The 13,208-nt window shown below is 49.9% G+C and overlaps 1 protein-coding gene across 1 annotated transcript in view; it reads right to left on the reverse strand.

The window, feature by feature from the left end:
• The window catches only part of RNF17 (ring finger protein 17), a 733,334-nt gene that overhangs the window by 594,696 nt on the left and 125,430 nt on the right, over positions 1-13,208 (reverse strand). The window contains exons 4-5 of the mRNA XM_075331310.1: positions 11,711-11,766; positions 10,861-10,926 (exon numbers count right to left, since the gene is read on the reverse strand). Of these exons, the coding sequence (XP_075187425.1) occupies positions 10,861-10,926; positions 11,711-11,766 (122 nt within the window). The remainder of the gene's footprint in view (positions 1-10,860; positions 10,927-11,710; positions 11,767-13,208) is intronic.

The raw sequence follows: 13,208 nt of genomic DNA on the forward strand, positions 1-13,208 counted from the left end.
CCAGCCGGATAGACTGGCATCCGTGGTGAGGATCACCCAGGACGGGGCCAGGAAGGAGCGTCCCTGAGACAGAGAGAGGGGCCGAAGCCACCACTGAAGGGAGCCCCTGGTCTGTGGCGACAGAGCCACTAACCTGTGCAAGGAGGAAGTCTGCTTGTCCCATTGTCCCAACAGCGGAGAATGTCCAGCTGTAGAGGACGCAGATGGAACTGGGCAAAGGGAACCGCTTCCATTGACGCCACCATCTGACCCAGCACCTGCATTAGGTGCCTGTTGGAATGACGGCGGGGCCTCAGCAAAGAGCGCACCGCCAGAAGGAGGGACTGCTGTTTGACTAAGGGCAGCTTCACAAGTGCCGGCAGAGTCTCGAATTGCATCCCTAGGTACGTGAGCTTCTGGGTCGGAGTCGGAGTGGATTTGGGCAGATTGACAAGCCACCCGAATTGGACTAGAGTGGCGAGAGTGAGCGAGACACTCCGCTGACAGTCTGCACTGGATGAGGCCTTGACTAGAAGGTCGTCCAGGTAAGGAATCACTGCCAACCCCTAGAGGTGCAGAACCGCAACCACTGCTGCCATGACCTTGGTGAATACTCGAGGGGCCGTGGCTAACCCGAAGGGGAGAGCCACGAATTGGAAATGTTCCTCTCCGATTGCAAAACGTAGCCAACGCTGGTGTGAAACTGCAATTGGCACATGCAGATAGGCATCTCTGATGTCGATGGATGCCAGGAAATCTCCTTGGGTCATTGAGGCAATGACTGATCGCAATGACTCCATGCGAAAATGCCGCACCTGAACATGCTTGTTGAGAAGCTTGAGATCCAGGATGGGCCGGAAGGAACCGTCCTTTTTGGGGACTAGGAAGAGATTTGAGTAGAAACCTCTGAACCGTTCCCGGGCGGGAACCGGTACAATTACTCCGTTGGCCTGCAAGGATGCCACGGCCTGAGAGAAGGCGGCGGCCTTGGAGCAGGGGGGAGTTGACAGAAAAAATCTGTTTGGCGGGCTGGAAGAGAATTCTATCCTGTAGCCGTGGGAGATGATATCCCACACCCACTGATCGGAGACGTGTTGAAACCACACGTCGCCAAAGTGGGAGAGCCTGCCACCGACCAAGGACGTTGCTGGCGCGGCCAGATAGTCAAGAGGAGGCTGCCTTAGTGGCAGCAGCTCCTGCGGTCTTCTGAGGACGCGGCTTCGTGCGCCAGTTGGGTTTTTGGTCCTTGGCTGAGTTAGTGGACGAGGCTGAGGGCTTAGAGGACGACCAGTTGGAGGAACGAAAGGAACGAAACCTCGACTGGTTCCTGCCCTGGACAGGTTTCCTGGTTTTAGTTTGTGGCATGGAAGTACTCTTCCCGCCAGTAGCTTCCTTAATAATTTCATCCAGTTGTTCACCGAACAGCCTGGACCCAGCAAAAGGGAGCCCAGCAAGGTACTTCTTTGAAGAAGCGTCTGCCTTCCACTCTCGAAGCCACAAGATACTGCGGATAGCGAGGGAATTAGCCGAAGCCACCGCAGTGCGGTGAGAAGCTTCCAGCATGGCAGACATGGCATAAAATGAAAAAGCTGAAGCCTGGGAAGTTAAGGCAACCATTCCGGGCATAGATTCCCTGGTGAGGGAATGCATCTCCTCTAGAGAAGCAGAGATGGCTTTGAGAGCCCACACTGCTGCAAAAGATGAGGAGAACGAGGCCCCTGCCGCCTCATATACAGATTTGGCCAGAAGGTCAACCTGGCGGTCAGTGGAATCCTTAAGTGAGGTGCCATCAGCCACTGATACAACTGTCCGGGCTGAAAGTCTAGACACCGGAGGGTCTACCTTTGGTGAATGAGCCCACTCCTTGACCACCTCTGGTGGAAAGGGAAAACGGTCATCAGAACTACGCTTTGGGAAGAGTTTGTCAGGACAGGCCCTAGGCTTGGTCACAGTGGCCTGAAAACTGGAGTGGTTAAAGAACACACTCCTTGTCCTCTTAGGCAAGGTAAACTGGTGCTTTTCTGCCAGAGAGGGTTGCTCCTCTGATACTGGCGGATTGAGGTCCAGTACAGAATTAATGGACGCAATCAAATCACTAACATCTGAGTCACTTTCGGACAGATCAATGGGGCACATGAAGGCCGCCTCCGAGCCCCCAGTAACGACATCCTCCTCGTCCTGCGAGTCAGCTCTTGAATCAGAGCCGCGGGACGAGGAAGGAGAGGGAGCCCTGCGCCTCCTTTTAGGACGGGGTCTGGGACCAGATGAAGAATCCTCTGTGAGCTCCGCTGAGAGAGCCCTAGCAGCAGAGGCGCCCTGAGAAGGGGGCTGATGCATGTTCAGCAAAGTCCGGGACAGCTGTCCCATGGAGTCGGCAAAAGACTGGGAGATTGACCTAGAAAAGGATTCTACCCAAGTCGGGGGTTCAGCCACCGGAGCCGGAGCAGCCGGAGGGACCACTGTAGGTGCGATTCCAGGCTGAGGCATTGTCAGGTTAGAGCAGGCATCTCAATGTGGATATGTGCTCGGTTCAGGCAGTATGAGCTTACATGCAGTGCATATTGAGTACAGCCTTGCAGCCTTGCTCCTTGTGTGAGACATGCTGCTGAAGTGGGGGCTCTGAGCCAGAATGACCCCCAGAGAGTATATAAGCAGGTCCACAACCGGAGGTTGTGGCTTACCAGACCGTTTGTGTGCCCTCCAGATCTCACAGCCCGGACCCCCAGACAGATTAGCAGGGATGCTGCAGCCAGCGCCGATCGCTGAGAGAACGCTGAGAAAATGGCGCCGGAGCGAGGAGAGGGGGCGGGACCTACTCTGAGAGCGGGATCTGGAGGGCCAAGGAGATTTACAGGGGAGGGGACATTTACTCAGAGAGGAGTGTCCCTCCCCTGTGCCGAACGGCCGCTGGGAGCAGCCGCACTGTCCCTCTGCATGATTGACATGCAAGGGCAGTGAAATCGAAACTAGGCCTCAGGCGAAGCCGGGGCGTAAATTTAATCGATGCGGCCGTCGCGCAGGCTCCATCGGCGCGGTTCTCAGGTGACAACCAGAGAACCGGCCGGAAATGTCAGAACAGTTACACAGCACACTCTCCCCAACAATAAAGTACAAGGGACCCCCCGAACATAAACGTCTCAGATACTTAGCTTGTGAGACGCAGGGTTTCAAGTCCCTGGGGATGAGTGCTCCGTCCAGCAGGATCCTGAAGGGCTGCGGATGGAGACCGGTCTCCTGCAAAGCAGGGAGAACCGTGCTGGCTCCCACTTCAAGCCAGAGCCCGAGGGATGGTGAAGGAGCGCGGCATGTAAGGCTCCAGCCCTGGAATCAACCTTAACAACACCGCCGACATAGTGGGGTTAGAAGGGACATGCCGGGAGTCTTTTCTTCAAACTCTTTCCAAAATGAAAAATCAGATGAGAATGCATGCGTGGATGTATGCCTCCTGAACAAAAAGCAATGAACTGGCTAGATTTGGTTATCCAGGGGGTGTATATGCTCAGAGGGAGGAGCTACACTTTTTTAGTGTAGTACTTTGTGTGTCCTCCGGAGGCGGAAGCTATACACCCCAATGTCTGGGTCTCCCATAGGAACGATAAAGAAATTACAAGCTGAGGATTTAACTCCTGGCATTTTCATAAGGGAGTGGAAAAACTTGCTATTTTGCCTGTCCCAAAGAGAAGGTTTAATCGCAGATGGCATTTCTGCTCAAATGAAACGGAGAGAGACACAGATATTGGAAAATAAAATTCTTCTGGCAGCTGTTTATGTGGACCCAAGTCATCGTATACTGCTTGATGATCAACAGCTTACTAAAGGAAAAGAAGCTTTGAGTGAGGTAGCAACTAGGATGAGTGGCTACAGGACTGCCAGGCGCAAGAGGACTTGGGTGCTGACAGTGCTACTGCTGCCATATCTTCATCCTCATCAGATGAGGAGTTTAACTTTGACATGTATTTGGATGACATGGAGCAGGCAAAGCGTTGCCGCAAGGAAAAAGATTTCACTCCATCTCCTATAGCAGCAGATTGACCAGATTTCAGAAAAATCTTTCACTTGCTCTCAAAGAAATCGAAAAATTCAACCGTTCATCAAAACTGACTGTGCATGAGGCAATTCCTTTATACCCGGAAATTGTTAGAGATGTTGCCCATGTGGTTACGGCTTTGCCTCCAACCCAAGTTACTGTAGAGAGGTTGTTCTCTAGCCTTAACATTATTAGGTCAGATTTGAGTTCATCTATGAAGGAGGATCTCATGGAGGCAATTCTATTTCTTAGAACATATTCATGGACTGCACAAATGTTATTTAGTATGTTTTTGTTGAAAAACTGTTTCTTGCCACTTACTTAGTTTATTACACGGTGTTTAATTTTTTATATATATATATATATATATATATATATATATATATATATATATATATATATATATATATATATATATATATATATATATATATATATATATATAGTGTAATCTATATTACATAGGGTATTGCATATTTACAATTTATTAGTTTGTGTTCTAAAGTTGTATTCCAATGAAGGGAATTTTGTTTACTTACCGTAAATTCCTTTTCTTCTAGCTCTAATTGGGAGACCCAGACAATTGGGTGTATAGCTTCTGCCTCCGGAGGCCACACAAAGTATTACACTTAAAAGTGTAAAGCCCCTCCCCTTCTGCCTATACACCCCCCGTGCATCACGGGTTCCTCAGTTTTAGTGCAAAAGCAAGAAGGAGGAAAGCTAATAAATTGGTTTAAAGTAACTTCAATCCGAAGAAATTTCGGAGAACTGAAACCATTCAACATGAACAACATGTGTACACTAAAAAACAACAGCCCGAAGGGAACAGGGCGGGTGCTGGGTCTCCCAATTGGAGCTAGAAGAAAAGGAATTTACGGTAAGTAAACAAAATTCCCTTCTTCTTTGTCGCTCCATTGGGAGACCCAGACAATTGGGACGTCCAAAAGCTGTCCCTGGGTGGGTAAAATAATACCTCGTAATAGAGCCGTAAAACGGCCCGTTCCTACAGGTGGGCAACCGCCGCCTGAAGGACTCGTCTACCTAGGCTGGCATCCGCCGAAGCATAGGTATGCACCTGATAGTGTTTGGTGAAAGTGTGCAGGCTCGACCAGGTAGCCGCCTGGCACACCTGCTGAGCCGTAGCCTGGTGCCGCAAAGCCCAGGACGCACCCACGGCTCTGGTAGAATGGGCCTTTAGCCCTGAGGGAACCGGAAGTCCAGAAGAACGGTAGGCTTCGAGAATTGGTTTCTTGATCCACCGAGCCAGGGTGGATTTGGAAGCCTGTGACTCCTTACGCTGACCAGCGACAAGGACAAAGAGTGCCTCCGAGCGGCGCAGGGGCGCCGTACGGGAAATGTAGATTCTGAGCGCTCTCACCAGATCTAACAAATGCAAATCCCTTTCACATTGATGAACTGGATGAAAACAAAAAGAAGGTAAGGAGATATCCTGATTGAGATGAAAGGTGGATACCACCTTAGGAAGAAATTCCGGAACCGGGCGCAGCACCACCTTGTCCTGGTGAAACACCAGGAAAGGGGCCTTGCATGACAACGCTGCTAGCTCAGACACTCTCCGAAGTGATGTGACTGCTACTAGGAAGACCACCTTCTGCGAAAGGCGAGAAAGAGAAATATCCTTCAAAGGCTCAAAAGGTGGCTTCTGAAGGGCCATCAGAACCCTGTTCAGATCCCAGGGTTCTAACGGCCGCCTGTAAGGAGGGACAATGTGACAAACCCCCTGCAGGAACGTGCGTACCTGAGAAAGCCTGGCAAGACGCTTCTGAAAGAACACAGAGAGTGCTGAGACTTGTCCCTTAAGGGAGCCGAGCGACAAACCTTTTTCCAATCCTGATTGAAGAAAGGAAAGAAAAGTGGGCAAGGCAAATGGCCAGGGGGAAAACCCCTGATCAGAGCACCAAGATAAGAATATCTTCCACGTCCTGTGGTAGATCTTGGCAGACGTTGGTTTCCTGGCCTGTCTCATAGTGGCAATGACCTCTTGAGATAACCCTGAAGACGCTAGGATCCAGGACTCAATGGCCACACAGTCAGGTTGAGGGCCGCAGAATTCAGATGGAAAAACGGCCCTTGAGACAGCAAGTCTGGTCGGTCTGGTAGTGCCCACGGTTGGCCCACCGTGAGATGCCACAGATCCGGGTACCACGACCTCCTCGGCCAGTCTGGAGCGACGAGAATGGCGCGGCGGCAGTCTGACCTGATCTTGCGTAACACTCTGGGCAACAGTGCCAGAGGTGGGAACACATAAGGGAGTTGAAACTGCGACCAATCCTGAACTAAGGCATCTGCCGCCAGAGCTCTGTGATCGTGAGATCGTGCCATGAATGCCGTGACCTTGTTGTTGTGCCTGGACGCCATTAGGTCGACGTCCGGCAACAGATCTCCTGAAACACGTCCGGGTGAAGGGACCATTCCCCTGCGTCCATGCCCTGGCGACTGAGAAAGTCTGCTTCCCAGTTTTCTACGCCCGGGATGTGAACTGCGGAGATGGTGGAGGCCGTGGCTTCCACCCACATCAAAATACGCCGGACTTCCTGGAAGGCTTGCCGACTGCGTGTTCCGCCTTGGTGGTTGATGTAAGCCACCGCTGTGGAGTTGTCCGACTGAATTCGGATCTGCTTGCCTTCCAGCCACTGCTGGAACGCTTTTAGGGCAAGATACACTGCCCTGATCTCCAGAACATTGATCTGAAGGGAGGACTCTTGCTGAGTCCACGTACCCTGAGCCCTGTGGTGGAGAAAGACTGCTCCCCACCCTGACAGACTCGCGTCCGTCGTGACCACCGCCCAGGATGGGGGTAGGAAGGATTTCCCCTTCGACAGAGAAGTGGGAAGAAGCCACCACCGAAGGGAAGCTTTGGCTGCCTGAGAGAGGGAGACGTTCCTGTCGAGGGACGTCGACTTCCTGTCCCATTTGCGTAGGATGTCCCATTGAAGAGGACGCAGGTGAAACTGCGCGAAAGGGACTGCCTCCATTGCTGCCACCATCTTCCCTAGGAAGTGCATGAGGCGCCTCAAGGGGTGTGACTGACCTTGAAGGAGAGATTGCAACCCTGTCTGCAGTGACCGCTGTTTGTTCAGCGGAAGCATCACCATCGCTGAGAGGGTATGAAACTCCATGCCAAGATATGTCAGCGATTGGGCCGGAGTCAGATTTGACTTTGGAAAATTGATGATCCACCCGAAACTCTGGAGAGTCTCCAGAGTAGCGTTGAGGCTGTGTTGGCATGCCTCTTGAGAGGGTGCCTTGACCAGCAGATCGTCTAAGTAAGGGATCACCGAGTGACCCTGAGAGTGGAGGACCGCTACTACTGTAGCCATGACCTTGGTGAAAACCTGTGGGGCTGTCGCCAGGCCGAACGGCAGTGCCACGAACTGAAGGTGTTCGTCTCCTATGGCGAAGCGCAGGAAGCGCTGATGCTCTGGAGCAATCGGTACGTGGAGATAAGCATCTTTGATATCGATCGATGCAAGAAAATCTCCTTGGGACATTGAGGCGATGACGGAGCGGAGGGATTCCATCCGTGTTTGTTGAGCAGTTTTAGGTCCAGGACAGGACGGAAAGACCCGTCCTTCTTTGGAACCACAAACAGGTTGGAGTAAAAACCGTGACCCTGTTGCTGAAGAGGAACCGGGACCACCACTCCTTCTGCCTTCAGAGTGCCCACCGCCTGCAGAAGAGCATCGGCTCGCTCGGGAGGCGGAGATGTTCTGAAGAATCGAGTCGGAGGACGAGAGCTGAACTCTATCTTGTAACCGTGAGACAGAATGTCTCTCACCCATCGGTCTTTTACCTGTGGCAGCCAGGTGTCGCAAAAGCGGGAGAGCCTGCCACCGACCGAGGATGCGGTGTGAGGAGGCCGAAAGTCATGAGGAAGCCGCCTTGGTAGCGGCACCTCCGGCGGTCTTTTTAGGACGTGACTTAGACCGCCATGAATCGGAGTTCCTCTGCTCCTTCTGAGGCCTTTTGGACGAGGAGAATTGGGACCTGCCCGCGCCCCGAAAGGACCGAAACCTCGACTGTCCCCTCCTCTGTTGGGGTACGTTTGGTTTGGCCTGGGGTAAGGATGTATCCTTTCCCTTGGATTGTTTGATGATTTCATCCAATCGCTCACCAAACAAGCGGTCGCCAGAAAATGGCAAACTGGTTAAGCACTTTTTGGAAGCAGAATCTGCCTTCCATTCCCGTAGCCACAAGGCCCTGCGTATTGCCACCGAATTGGCGGATGCAACCGCCGTACGGCTCGCAGAGTCCAGGACAGCATTAATAGCGTAGGACGCAAATGCCGACGTCTGAGAGGTTATGGACGCCACTTGCGGCGCAGACGTACGTGTGACTGCGTCAATTTGCGCTTGACCCGCTGAGATAGCTTGGAGTGCCCATACGGCTGCGAATGCTGGAGCAAAAGACGCGCCGATAGCTTCATAGATGGATTTCAACCAGAGCTCCATCTGTCTGTCAGTGGCATCTTTGAGTGAAGCCCCATCTTCCACTGCAACTATGGATCTAGCCGCCAGTCTGGAGATTGGAGGATCCACCTTGGGACACTGAGTCCAGCCCTTGACCACGTCAGGGGGGAAGGGATAACGTGTATCCTTAAGGCGCTTGGAAAAACGCTTATGTGGACAAGCTCGGTGTTTCTGGACTGCCTCCTTGAAGTCAGAGTGGTCCAGAAACATACTCGTTGTACGTTTGGGAAACCTGAAACGGAATTTCTCCTGCTGAGAAGCTGACTCCTCCACTGGAGGAGCTGAGGGAGAAATATCCAACATTTGATTGATGGACGCGATAAGATCATTCACTATGGCGTCCCCATCAGGAGTATCAAGGTTGAGAGCGGCCTCAGGATCAGAATCCTGATCAGCTACCTCCGCTTCATCATACAGAGAGTCCTCCCGCTGAGACCCTGAACAATGTGATGATGTCGAGGGAATTTCCCAGCGAGCTCGCTTAGGCGGTCTGGGGCTGCGGTCCGTGTCAGAGACCTCACCCTGGGATCTATGAGACACCCCGGGAGGACATTGTTGTTCCAACTGAGGGGGACCAGGGGGCAATGATTCATCAGTGCCCATGGTCTGAGATACCGGTCTGGACTGCAAGGCTTCTAGTATCTTAGCCATAGTCTCAGAAAGTCTATCAGTAAAAACTGCAAACTCCGTCCCCGTCACCTGGACAGTGCTAGCAGGTGGTTCCTCCTGGGCCACCCTTAGCAGAGGCTCCGGCTGAGAAAGTGCCACAGGGGCCGAGCATTGCACACAATGAGGGTCGGTGGAACCTGCCGGTAGTATAGCCGTACATGCGGCGCAGGCTGCATAGTAAGCCTGTGCTTTGGCACCCTTGCTTTTTGCGGACGATATGCTGTTGTCTCCTCTGAGCAATCCAGGAGGGTATATAGCCAAAAATCAACCGTGCACCATACAGTGTAAAGTATAGCCTATAAGCATATAAATCTATATGTACACTTCTGCACTAGTGGGGCCAGCACCTCAGGTGCTGCTTACCGCCCGCTCAAAGCGGTTGTGTGATCACCAGAATCCCTGCCTGGGTCTCCCAGAGCTTGTCTCCCCTCTCCAGCGTCAGAAGAGCTGACAGGAATGGCTGCCGGCGTCCTGAGGAGAGGAGGGGGCCGTGGGCGTGCCCTAGAAAGTGCGGGAATCTGGTGCCCCACTGTGCACAGTGAGGGGGGTGGAGTATGCAAAGCATGTTCCAGCCCTCGGCGCTGACGTCCTGTGCAGCGTCCCGCCCTTCCCCTGACTGGCAGGCCGGGGGGCGGGAAAAAAGTGAGACTAGGCCGCAAAAGCCGGGGACTAAAGTTATAAGCGCGGCCGGCGTATAAGCGCGGTCGGCGCGGTAGTCCCCGGCGTACTAACACTCCCAGCCGCGCTGCAGTGTGAAATGGCAGCGCGCGGTCAGCGCGGTAGTCCCCAGTAAACTAACACACCCAGCCACGCTGCAGTGTGTGATGGCACAAGCGCGGTCAGCTCTGCGGTCCCCGGCGCACTAACACACCCAGCAATGCTGCAGTGTTTGTGTGCGCGGTCCCCACGGGGACACAGAGTACCTCAAAGTAGCAGGGCCTTGTCCCTGACGATACTCGGCTCCTTGTCCAGCAGAGTCCCCGGGGTCTGTGGATGGACCACGGTCTCAGTGCCTGGAGACCGATTAGGATCCCACTTCACCCAGAGCCCTAAAGGGATGGGGAAGGAAAACGTGCGTGGATGTCTGCCTCCTTCGCACAAAGCATGAAAACTGAGGAACCCGTGATGCACGGGGGGTGTATAGGCAGAAGGGGAGGGGCTTTACACTTTTAAGTGTAATACTTTGTGTGGCCTCCGGAGGCAGAAGCTATACACCCAATTGTCTGGGTCTCCCAATGGAGCGACAAAGAAAAATATATTTTATGTTCTATCTAAATATCTTGATTACTGTACGATACAACTGATTAAATGTCTGATGTTCACATTGTACTACAATACATTTTTTACTTAAATATAAGAAATATGTGGGAGGTCGGAGTCGTGGAGTCGGTGCAAGGGAAATTGAGGAGCCGGAGTCGCAGGTTTGGTTTACTGACTCCACAGCCCTGCTAGTCACACACTGTTGAAACGTGATGAGAACATGCTGCACAATTAAAGGGCAGAGGCCATGAGCTGTAGAAGTAGGGCAGCGTACATATAAGGCTCTCCGCCTGAAGTGTCCGCAGACACAGACATAGAATGGAGACCTAATAAAAACATTAAAGCCTAGAATAAAAACCACAAACTGTAAATCGGACAAAATAAAGAAAAATGTGAAAAACAAATGTTTTATTAGAATTATACATCACTGGGTACCTGCAGAGCTGAGTTTAGCTGTTCAACCGTGTCTTTCGCAGCGATCAATCCCTCCTGAAGGTTTGACTGAAAAATAAAAGCAGAACAAATCCATGAACTCCAACAGCAAGCTTTGAAATATTTCTCTCCAGTGGTGTTTTCTCCATATTTTGTAGGTTCCAAGATAATAGATAACATGAGCCACCTACTGCCCTTATGATATCTATTAGTGGTATGGGAACAAATCCCACCAAAGAGTTTGTATGTTCTTCCAGTGTTTGTTTAATGATAGAGAATGTAGATTGTGAGCTCCAATGGGGACAGTGACGTCAGTACAACATACATCATCTTATTACAAGAGCAATAACTTTCTTTCTCTTTTGACATAGCCTTATGATCGCTTGTTTTCTTGCGGGAGCAGTTGTAATTTTGAATGGCAACATCTATTTTATAATTTACTGTGATCACAACTGTCACTATATGAGTGGTTGTAACCATCGATACCCAAACTGCAATGCCATGTACAATCGGTAACAGACATGGCTATATCAAAACTATACTACATTTCTAATTGGAGATATTTGCTAATATGATTATAATTACTACATTCTAATTACTATTAATATTATAATATATTATGCACTAATGCTACTAATAACAATAATAGCAATAACACTAATAACTACTATTAATATTACTACATATTGGGATCTTAGAAATGGGAATACCCCTTAAAGATCTGATCTAACAACAAAATTATTAGAAACGGGCACTTTATCAATGCATACATACCCCAAAAGGTGTGATAATATGTCTAACAGAATATAAAAATATGCATTCCCAAATTGTTATTTAGCTTTATAATAGTTACCTGGAAATTTCCAGAACCAGCGGTTTCAGCATCCATGATCTGTACGGTATTCTTGTCTGTAACAGAAAGTAGATCCAACTATAATTCACCTTCAGTTATTGGTGCTTGAGATGACGTGCTAACATGTGTCATGGTTATTAAAGTCCTACTAGCTTCTATAGGGAATAATGCAAAGCTCTATTATCTGATGCGGATTGGTAGTTAGGCTACTTTCACACATCAGTTTTTTTTACCATCAGGCATAATCCGGAAAAAAAACGGATAAAATGGATCTGGCACCAGATCCGTTTCATTCCCATTGATTTGTATTAGCAGCGGATTGTGCTGGATGGCATTGTGTTGCATCCGGCTTTTGCCGGATCCGTCATAATTGGCTAATGCGACGGCCGGATGGAACATCTCTTGTAACGTTTTTTGTCTCTGACGAAAAAAAAAACGCATTGCGCCGCATCCGGCGCGCTTTACAATGGAAGCCTATGGACGCCGCATCGGCGCGCTTTACAATGGAAGCCTATGGACGCCGCGTCAGGCGCGATTTACAATGGAAGACTATGGACGCCGAATCCTATGTTATGCGGCAAAAAACTGATGCGGCGACCGGATCCGTTTTTTTTAAACTGAGCATGCTCCAATTTATTGTTAAGAAAACGGATTCAGAAAAAAAACGGACGAAACTGATGCGCCGGATCCGTTTTTTGACAGATCAAGCATACCGGATCCATCAAAAAAAAAAAAAGATCTGGTGCATCCGTTTTTGCATATTCTGCGTTGGATTCGTTGCATCAGCCACACGCTGGATTGTGCCTGATGCCAAAAAACTGGTGTGTGAAAGTAGCCTTAGGCTGTGTTCACACTATTTCTGATGCAAACAGCGATTTCTGAATTGGATAATTTATGAGCTAAGCACACTCATTTTTATAAGTCTATTCTATTTACTGCGGTGGATATCAGCATACATACCGACCAGTGAAGCAGCATAGTTCTTCCTTTGTGTGTTAAGTAGTGAAATTTGTACCTAGACCTCCCCGCATACCCTTACATGCTATAGATTACTGGTTTAAAAAAATATTTTGATCACAATAAATAAAAATATTTATTTTTTATTTATTCAATTTTTTTTATTAATTGCCATTTTAATCCTTTTGCGCCAGAGCCGGTTTTTGCTTTCATGACCAGGACTTCCTTTTTTTCCCCCCAGTTCTGACCGGTATCACTTTATGAGGTTACAATTCTGGACCGCCTCTACGGATCCTAGCGATTCAGAGATCGTTTTTCATGACTTATTGTACATCATGTTAGTGGTACATTTCAGTCAATATTATTTACGTTTATTTAAAATTAAAGAAGGGAATTTTGTTACTTACCGTAAATTCCTTTTCTTCTAGCTCCTATTGGGAGACCCAGACGATTGAGTGTATAGCTACTGCCTCCGGAGGCCACACAAAGCATTACACTAAAAAGTGTAAGGCCCCTCCCCTTCTGGCTATACACCCCCAGT

Source organism: Anomaloglossus baeobatrachus, assembly GCF_048569485.1.
Source record: "Anomaloglossus baeobatrachus isolate aAnoBae1 chromosome 2 unlocalized genomic scaffold, aAnoBae1.hap1 SUPER_2_unloc_1, whole genome shotgun sequence".
NCBI classification, from domain to species: Eukaryota; Metazoa; Chordata; class Amphibia; order Anura; family Aromobatidae; genus Anomaloglossus; species Anomaloglossus baeobatrachus.